This window comes from Acartia tonsa, chromosome 3 (assembly GCF_053477335.1).
Source record: "Acartia tonsa isolate MP-2025a chromosome 3, ASM5347733v1, whole genome shotgun sequence".
In the NCBI taxonomy this organism is placed as follows: Eukaryota; Metazoa; Arthropoda; class Copepoda; order Calanoida; family Acartiidae; genus Acartia; species Acartia tonsa.
In genome coordinates, this window is record NC_137262.1 from 42,469,965 (window position 1) to 42,480,321 (window position 10,357).

At 30.7% G+C, this 10,357-nt stretch overlaps 1 protein-coding gene across 1 annotated transcript; it reads left to right on the forward strand.

Moving 5' to 3' along the window:
- The first annotated feature begins 3,375 nt into the window (after positions 1-3,375).
- LOC145314251 (uncharacterized) lies at positions 3,376-9,292 on the forward strand. Its single transcript, XM_080154093.1, has 10 exons — positions 3,376-3,951; positions 4,349-4,479; positions 4,714-4,859; positions 5,466-5,590; positions 6,086-6,227; positions 6,500-6,600; positions 6,961-7,042; positions 7,508-7,605; positions 8,034-8,122; positions 8,864-9,292. The coding sequence occupies exons 1-10, from the start codon at positions 3,841-3,843 to the stop codon at positions 8,940-8,942; spliced, it is 1,104 nt and encodes a 367-aa protein (XP_080010219.1). The 5' UTR covers positions 3,376-3,840; the 3' UTR covers positions 8,943-9,292.
- The last annotated feature ends 1,065 nt before the right edge of the window (positions 9,293-10,357 follow it).

The window sequence follows — 10,357 nt, forward strand, 5'->3', positions numbered from 1 at the left end:
TAAGTAATTTAATGGCTTTAGAATCGTTTTCACGTTGTTTTTATGTACAATACTTTTCAACAAATATTATTAGTAATTTAATGGCTATAGAATAACGTCTTTTAATCCTTTTTTACATGGTCTTTATGTTAAAACCGTCCAATTTAACGATACTTTTTATAAAAATATTTTTAGTAATTTAATAACTATAGTATAACGGTTTTTTTAAATAGTTTTTTACATCATGTTTACGTTAAAACCGTCCAATTTAACAATACTTTTTAACAAATATTGTTAGCAATATAATGGCTACAGAATAACCGTTATTTTAATAAATTTTTTACGTTGTTTTTACGTTACAAACCATCCAATTTAACGATACTTTTTAACAAATATTGTTAGTAATTTAATGGCTATAGAATAACGTTTTTCACTTCGTTTTTAAGTTTTTAACTCTTGTATTTCTATTTTAATATCTGCGGACAGCTGTCTATAATACGATGTGATAAATAACTATTCCAGTAAGGCTTCCAAACCGATTTATATCCGCTGGATAAGAAACTGTTCTAAGCCATATTGAAAAAGTCATGTATTACAGACATTTTCCCACAATTACTAAAATAAAAATCCTAAAGAATAATGTCAGTTTTTTTAGCACAGGCCTTCGGCCATTTGGAGCCCACAAAACTGGTTTTAATTGTATAATTTTAATATCCGTGGACAGCTGTCTATAATACAATGCAATAAATAACTATTCCAGTATGACTTCCAAACCAATTTATTTCCGCTGGATAAGAACCGGTTCTAAGCCATACTGAAAAATCATGTTTAGCTTCGTATTAAAGTCAAATTTTCACATTTTCCCACGATTACTAAAATAAAAATCATAAATAATAATGTCAGTTTTTTTTTTATCACAGGCCTTTATTACAAAACTGGTTTTGATCTTATAATTTTCCATTTTAATATCCGCAGACAGCTGTCTATAATACAATGCAATAAATAACTATTCCAGTATGGCTTTAAACTGATTTATATCCGATGGATTAGAACTGGCTCTATGCAATACTGAAAAATCATGTTTAGCTTCGTTTTACAGTCAAATTTCCAATTATTAAAATAGAAATCATAAAATAATGTTTAATTTTTTAGCATGGGTCTTAGGCACATCAGGGCAAACAAAACTGGTTTTATTTGTATATTTTTTTATTCTAAATAACTGCGGAAAGCTGTCTATAATACCTATAAATACCTATTCCAGTATGGCTTCCAAATCGATTTATATCCGCTGGATTAGAACCGGCTCTAAGCAATACTGAAAAATAATGTTTAGCTTGGTATTACAGTCAAATTTCCACAATTATTAAAATAAAAATCATAAAATTAATGTTAAATTTTTTAGCATGGGCCTTAGGCACCTCAGGGCCCACAAAACTGGTTTTATTTGTATATTTTTTCATTCTAAATTACCGCGGAAAGCTGTCTATAATACAATGCAATAAATACCTATTCCAGTATGGCTTCCAAACCGATTTATATCCGCTGGATTAGAACCGGCTCTATGCAATACTGAAAAATAATGTTTAGCTTGGTGTAACAATCAAATGTCCACAATTATTAAAATAAAAATCATAAAATTAATGCTAATTTTTTTACCATGGGCCTTAGGCACCTCAGGGCCCACAAAACTAGTTTTATTTGTATATGTTTTCATTCTAAATAACTGTCGAAAGCTGTCTATAATATGATGCGATAAATTGATTAATTTAAGCATGTTAGAATTGTCCTATAATTTTCAAACTATGGATTTCCAGCCAAAAAATTGTTGATCAACAGTGCAGTTACTCTTTAATTCATTTGCCTTGTGGCTTTTCTTGGATGTAATTAAATATATAGGTTTACAATTCAAATATTATGCTTATTTTATTCTAAAATCTTTTTATCATTTTTAGTCTTTTAAAATCGCTAGGATTTGTAGTTGCACTTAAAAAAAGAGCGAATAATGAGATTTTCCTTTTATTATTGTTATTATCATAAACCGGTTAGAAGATATATTTTTCATGTCAGATATACTTTATCTACAACCGGGACATGTTCATAGAGTAGAAAATAAGAGGGGAAAATGTCTCTCGGAAAGAAAAAGGGAAAGAACAAATTTTCCATTTGGTGTGGCACAAAATTTTCATAGACAAATACCTCCCTGAAAATAATGAAAGAAAAAGTTAAATGTAAAAATGTATCCATTTTGTTACAAATAGAATGTAACAAGTATGATAATATCTAAAAATGAGACCCAACAAGATGAACATGCGAACATTATTAAATGTTCATGAGACAGCTCTTGAAAAATATTCTATTTATTGTTTATTTATATTTATTTTATGACACATACAAAAAAATATATATACATAACATGGTATAATCAAAAACAAACAATAAAATTAATCATGATTACTTACAGTTTAATAATAAAGATAATATTATTCCATAGAGAAAAAAATAAAAGAGAGGAATCGAAGCAACTAGAAGACGAAAATAGGCAGTGGGCCTAGAGGCCTACTCAGCGCTGTTGCCGCGCTAAAATTTATTGCTATTGCACTACTTTTCAAATGGGAGGATTAAAAATTATTAAAAAAATATTTTTTTACTTTTTACTATTTCCATATTTAGGGCAAGAATATTAGATTAGATATTTTCGTTTTAATGTTTTAATTAAAAATTACATAGAATTTTATTTTTATTTTAAAAAATTTGTTCATGAAAGATGAATCCTTTTATTTCTAAAAAGGGGGAAATTTTTTTCATAATGAACATTCAGCTGATTCTGACCGCCCACGGCTGTTTGCTAAATATCGCTTTTCTTTTTATTCACATTATTATTTATGATTGACTTACAAAAAGCCCTGGGCGGCTTTTGATTTTCGTCTGCTTCTAAATTTAGGGATGGGGAAGTAGTATTTTACCATGAAGAAGGGGTGAGTATTCATCCTCTTATCCTTTTTCCTTATGTATTATTCACATTCAAAATTCGTGTCAAAGGACTGAATAATCTCTCTCGAGGTAATAATGTTGTAATAGTAAACAGTTAAAAAAAAAGATATAGAATAGTTTTATCATATAGTAAATTGCTGTTTAAAAGGTTAAAAAGCATCATGTTTCAAATGGACTTCCTGGTAACACAGAGTTGCTTCGCTTTCTAAATCTTGTCGAACTGCTACAGGATATCCTGCAAAGTTTGAAATCGATAGGACAATTGTAACATTTCAAAATTAATGAAAAGAGCTAACCATTGCATTGCAGCGGACAGAAGATCCTAATTGTAGAAATCTTCGCTTTTAAAAATCCGCAATAATTTTCAAGAAGAAATCCTCGAATTTCTTATTTGTCCATGGCGCTAGAAACGACGACATTTACAATGCCGCGTTATGTTATCAACCACTGACAACAAAATAAACAAAGGGGAAAAAGAAAAGTGAGGAGAAAAAGAGATGATTTGCCATAGGCGTGGAGAGAGAGAAACAAGAAACGATTTAATTTTATTATTAATTATTTATTCTACGTGGATTATTGGGAAAGCTGCAAAAATACATAATTAATTTGTCATTTATCAGAATATTAAGCTATTTTATGTTAATATGAATAGTAAAATTACCATTAGAATTATGTTTTTTTTGTGTAGATTTATCCAGATTGAGTTTAATTCAAGTATGAATATTATCATACAAATTAATTTCAAATAATAACAATATAAAATCTAACTTGTACGTCTTGTGTTCAGTACATTTTTTTTAATCAGAGTAAATTAGCTAAAAAAAATTAAATTTTTTAGTTTGACTTATATTTTAATCTAGAATTAACATAATGAGTCGCGAAGGTGCTTTGTGGATCGGAGGGCTGGAGCCATATATGGATGAAGAATTTCTTATGGCTGCCCTAAAGTCCAGCGGAGAAAATAATGTTATTTCAATAAAGGTACCTAATTTAACTTAGGATAATTCATATTTTTATGAAAAAAGAGTGGGCTTTTAACAAAATATTTTTTTCATAGACAAATGGGCGATCTATTGGATAGTATTTTTTGTTATTTTATCCCCTAGGAGTACGTGAACACACTCCTTTGACTAAGCCCTTATAATTTGCCCAGGGCAAACATTCTTCAATGTGAAGTGGTTCAGACTTGATTAAAAATATTTTATTAAACACGCTCTTAATATACTAAAGAATCCAATTCCTTCTGTATATAGTTATTGCCTAAACAGAAGATTATAGATTAGGCAATAGTCACCCATTTTAATGCAATACAACTAATTTAATGAAGACTTTCTTAGATGGAAGAATTTGGCATTAAAATGAATTTCTTTTATTTCAGGTGATCAAGAACAAATTTACAGGACAAGTGGCGGGGTATGGCTTTGTTAACTTTGCCAGTGATGAAATCGCACTAATGTGCATGCACAAACTTAACGGAAAGATAATTCCAAACTCCAGACCTCCAGCAAGGTATTACTTACACATATTGTACATTTTTATCTACAGGTATACAAAGAAAAGTTCGTCCTTTTTTCTCGTTAAACTCTAGATTTTGTGTTTTCTCCTTAGGTTTTTTTTATCTATCATTAAATTAAAACCAATATCCAAGTTATACTATATAGACAAGGCATTATAGTTAGTAAGGATTGGAAATTATTTTAAGTTTCAAAGATGATTTCAGAATTTAGTATTTGTTATGTTTAGGTACAAGTTGAACCACAACTCGAACCGCCTGTTGCCTGGTGAAAAGAATCACAGCATCTGGGTTGGAGATCTTGATCAAGACATTGACGATCTCCAACTATACAAATTCTTCGCTGCAAGATTTCAAACAATTATCTCTGCTAAAAGTAAGTTTTACTAATACTATATGACTTGAAATATTTATTCTATTTATTAGCTTTGTCCCCCCAAAGATGCTTATTACGCCAGCATTTGGTGCTGTGGGGTGAAGCAAATTCATAAAGGAATTCATTTTAGTTTCGTGTTAAATGATCCACTTCTTTCTGTTTGTTTTGTTAGGTTGATTTCTCTACCATAGCTGCGTTAACAGTAGGTTTGTATTTATCATAAACAAAACAAAATGATTCATTATATTATTTATTATAAAAATTATATATTGAAAAAAATCAAACAAAAATTTTATAAACAAATAAAAAAGTTGATTTAAAGTCAACTTTAATAATCCCTTTTCTGCGGCCACCTGAAGTGAAGAATCTACGTTACAGCGGAGACACAAGAATTCCGGACACGCCTAGCTCCCGAGCAGGGCAGGGGTACTTCATAGCCAAGGTTGAAAATTAGTCAATGGTGTATTTATAATTAATTTAGAAACATTGTTAATATTATTTATTACAACATTATTAATAACATTCATTTTAGAATTTAAATGTTGGTGAAGTTTAGGTGTTTTTTTTATTAATTTGTTTGCAAATGATATGTTTTTCCTTGTTTAGTTGTATTGGATGAAGCTGGAGCGAGTAAAGGCTTTGGGTTTGTGAGATTCAACAACGAGACCGAACAGCAGACAGCTTTGCATACAATGCAGGGAATTTCTGGCTTAGGTTCCAGACCAATCAAGGTAAACATCATTTTTTTTGTTAAAGAAAATTGGGCATAATTCTTCAATTTGAAAAATAAATAAAATTAGAATATAACTCATACGTTAAAAGTAAAACCTAGATAAATACGCCAAGGAAAGAAATGGCTTTTGAATTGAATAAGTTTTACAATATATATATAATATGAACGCCAGACCAACGCATTGGTGAGGGAAATCTCCAATAAAAGTCACCTAAGCTATTTTAAAGAATAGCTTTACAGACAGACAGATAACGTGAGTTAGAGCAGTTTCACTTATAAAAAAATGTACTAAAAGTTTTTAAATATTAAATGATTTGAATTTTGAATTTAACAAATACACACTGGTTTTTGATACACAAGTGCATTTTATTTAATTGTCTAGATGAAGGTTGAGCTATTTTTTTTTGAATAAGAATAAATATTGTAAAATGTACTTAGGTAGGTAATATTATGTCCTTGGATTATACAATAACTTAAAATTAAAATTTGCCAGGTATCCATAGCAGTCCAGAAGGCAAAGGATCCTACCCAGCTGCAGGCAGGACCTCCCAGTGCTGTTCCAGGCATGCCTCCAACTTTCCAGCCCCCTCTGCCTGGACAACCACCAATGCAAAGGCCTCCCACGGCTGCTACAGGTAAATAAAAAAAAGATTACGCTATGTTCGATTTAGTCTTTAGATTATGAGGTGTACCTTCTTCTATTGATGCCAAGCATTTTCTTGATCAATATACTAGGTTTATGTTAAATATGGAGTTTTCCTTTAGCTAAAAGAATGAAGTATTTAAAATGAATGATTATTTTGCCCATATTTATTAATAAACGTTGAAATAATTTCTATTTTGACTGGATTTTTTAATGTATAGGTATCACACTGTTAATATTATCACATAATATATTGTTATCTAGGATATACTGGTGCACAAGGGTATGATGCCTCGTATTACAACCAGTATAACAATTACTGGAGTAATATGGCCGCTTGGCAACAATACAATCAGTACTATCAGGTGAATATAAATACTTATATATCATTGACAAAATATTTAAAAAAACAAAAAAAAATTTAGTAAGAAATTCCAAAAAATAAAGACAACTAAGTGAGTGAAAAATAACAGAAGTTTAACAGTCCTGAAACATTGTCTTTTGGCAAAAATTTAGATTTAGGAACGCTTTTTGGTTTAGGAAAATCAGGTAAATTTTTTTTCACCTGAAAGAAAAACTTAATATAATACAATGAATTCACGCGTTGATATTAATGTAATACAATGTGAAAATTAAAACATGAAAATCAAAAATGATGAGCTTTCAAATTCTGTAAAAAATCTAATAAAAATAATTCTAATGCTTTTATAGATATTTTTTTGTAGGGTTATCCTGGTGCAAGCAATGGTGCTCCCCCACCAAATGGTTATGGGGCTCAGCAACCTCCAATGCCAGCAAATGGTGCAGGTAGTATATTCTTTGAAATGGAAAATGATATTGTATTTTGCCCATATTTAGCAATTGAAATAGTTGTTATGTTGATTAGAGCTTTCTCATGCATTGTTTAGGGATAAAACACAACTTGAACTCATTATTACCTAACCTTAGCCTGAGTATGGCAGGCGTAGGGGTTGTTCAAATAATCACAAAAATTGTTCCTTTTACTGCTATGTAGGTGTAAGACATTACTAGTTAGATTAGGGAAAATCCCTTTTACCATAACAAACGCAATTTATTGCACAATTATGACTTCCAGACAAAGGTAAAAGGGTTGGTTGCCTGTAGGACGTTTGGGCTGGCAATCAATCATTTTCTTTGTATGATTTGGTTCAGAAATGCACCAAAATAAGAAGTAATAGTGTATACCCTCCCCTCCAGAGGTTATCCAGTTTAACTAATGTATATTTCGTCTTATTCTTAACTTATTTGAAGGTGGTAAAAATGGATCTACAGATATGGAGACAGGTGGTGATGAAAACGGAGATCCTGTTGCACCTGGAACCACAATGTACACTAATTCAGCCCTTCAGGTATTAATACTTGATATTTGTAAAAAATAGTTCTATTATTATTTTTGTCCGTACTTCCCTCATAAATTCATTTAACAAATGGTCATTGAGTACATTTTATTCCTGTTTACATTACATTGTTTGTGTGTTGTAATGATGACATTACCCCCCCCCCCCCCCCCCCTATACTCTTATATCTACACTGCACTGGCCTAAAAAATATTCACCTGCCGTGTACCTATTAGAAATTGTACCTTCTTGATAAAGTTTATCAGTCAAAAAAAATAATAAACATAAAACGTACCTAAACAATGTAAGATTCTATACATTCCATTATATGAAAGTTTAACACATTCATATAGATTTAATGAAAATATGGTTAAACCGCTATTGCTTCGCAACGTTTAAATACAATTTTTCTTGTTTAAATACGTATTTATTCTTTTTAGTTTCTGGATGACGATGTCAGTATTTTGGATGGACCATTAAACCAACCAGTAGACCATTCCAAGCCTATCGATTATTATAAATTAAACAGGTAAAACAAATAAATTTCATTAATCTATTTTGACAAACAAAATATTTTCATGTCTTACAAAGCTTTCAATTTTTGGTCGTCCAAGTGTCAATTTTGATTTTCAAGGCAAGATGACAACTTTCGGCCAAATTTTAAGAAAAGTGTTTAACATTTTAAATTGAATGAAACAGGGTTTCGGATCCGCATTGATTTTTTTCGGATCCGGATCCGGATCCTCCAAATTGGGTCAGTGCGGATCCAGTTCCGGATCCTTGACAATAAAAATAAAATCACCAAATTTTTCAAAAATATTTATTCTTTAATTCGAAGTCAAAATTACTTTTAATTTTCAAGTCTGACCCTAAACCTTAAAGATTGGCTCTCATCAAGAGAATGTCTGAGATTTTATATAAATTTAGGTAGATTTTTCCATTTTTTCCGCATTTTTTTGAGTCCAAGGATCCGGATCCGGATCCGCATTTTTTTGAGTCCAAGGATCCGGATCCGGATCCGCATTTTTTTGCGGATCCGGATCCTTGGACCCAAAAATATGCGGATCCTTGCGGATCCGGATCCAGATCCGGATCCGAAACCCTGGAATGAAATAGAAAACTAAAATATACTTTCATCTCTTTTAAGAATCTAAAGTTATACCAATTATTTATACCTAGAACCTCCTTCCCCTTGTTTTTTTGGTTGCTGTTGCTGAATAATGAACATTACCTATTAATTGCGCAGAATGATTATTGTTTTTGTTTTTAGGAGGTATTTCTCAAGTTCAGCAGATTTGTACGACGCACTCGATGAATCTGGTTGGGGCTCAATTGAAGATACAATGTAAAACATTCAACAGCATTTCTTAAACATACTTTTTTTTGAGTCTAACTCTATTTTTGTAAAAATTTTGTATTTTAAATGAATTAAATGGCAATTATAAACTACATACATTACATATGTATTAATCATGTTGATTATGTTATAAGATTTAACATCAGCTTTACTAGTTCCCACTTTTCATAATATTTTTTTTAACACAAATGGTTGTTTTTATATTCCTAGATGTTCTATTTTTATGTTTGTCACAAAGGAACTGGCGGAGTTTGTGTTTTTTAAACTTATCAAATGAATAAAATATATAAATTTTGAATTGTTCTTTGCTCAGTAATATTTTTATTCTTGTTTCATTTCAGATTTTTTAAAAATAATGTTTCTTTAGATACCGTTGAAGAAAAATGAAAGGTACTAGTGAAAAAAAAAATTTGGTGTTAGGACACATTGGGCTCCTTATTACACTAGTCTCCAAAGTTTTATTATAATGCTTTATTATTCTACTAGCGGCTACGCCCCTAGAGGCCTCTAGTGGCACTTTAAATGTTTTTGTTTATTAAAGTTAATTTTTTATGCAGATACCTCTTTTTTGACGTTTGAGTCTCCCCTAAATTTTAAAAAATTCGATTTTTTTGTTATTTCTCTTGGGAGGGTGGTGGTACCCTCCCCCAAAATAGTTATAAACCTTCCCGGGACTTATGAGAAGCTACCCTGTTAAGGAGAACCCGATCGGTTCAGCGGTTAGCGAGATCCTTCGGTACAAACACACAGACATCCTGTTACTTTAGTAAAAGGATTATTTTTTAATTGGTTGGTTCACTTGGTTGAGTGTCTAAAGAACTGCAGTATCACAAATGAACATGTTTTTTTTTTGTTAATAAATTATGTTTAGTGGTCTCGAGGGATGAGCAATGAATAAATTATTTTAAGTCCCCAATTATGAATCTAAACGTTGCGTACATTCAAATTATTGGTGGAAAAGTTTATACACTTAGTTTCTACAGGCCAATCACATATCAACATTTTTAATCTAACGAATAGAAGATCGTGTAAACAGTATTATTTACAGTCCTTTATCCATTCCCACTCAATTACGTGTAGCTTTACAATTTGTTTAGTCAAAATGCGTTTTATTATATATACGCCATTAGATAATTAGATGGAGAGTATTGATAAAAATCCACTTGTTTAATTGCACAAAAATCCGTTAGGTAGTAAGTGTGTAATATTTTTATCATTGTACCTGAATTTTAAATCTATTTATTTTTATCAACTAGTGTTAGGACTCAGGAGCATAGCTACTCTATTGCTATATCCAATAGATAAGTATTGTATATTTGTATATTTTTGTACAATTTTGATCATTGATAACAATCCAAATACGTTTTGGTTAAATTCGCCAACTTTGTAGCCAAATCTCAGAATTCT

What these genes read in the sequence shown, in the direction of transcription:
- LOC145314251 (XM_080154093.1), top strand. Translation starts at nt 3,841, where the DNA reads ATGAGTCGCGAAGGTGCTTTGTGGATCGGAGGGCTGGAGCCATATATG. An exon ending in AACTCCAGACCTCCAGCAAG is followed by an intron (nt 4,480 to 4,713) that starts GTATTACTTACA and finishes TGTTATGTTTAG; the next exon opens with GTACAAGTTGAACCACAACT. An exon ending in AATACAATCAGTACTATCAG is followed by an intron (nt 6,601 to 6,960) that starts GTGAATATAAAT and finishes ATTTTTTTGTAG; the next exon opens with GGTTATCCTGGTGCAAGCAA.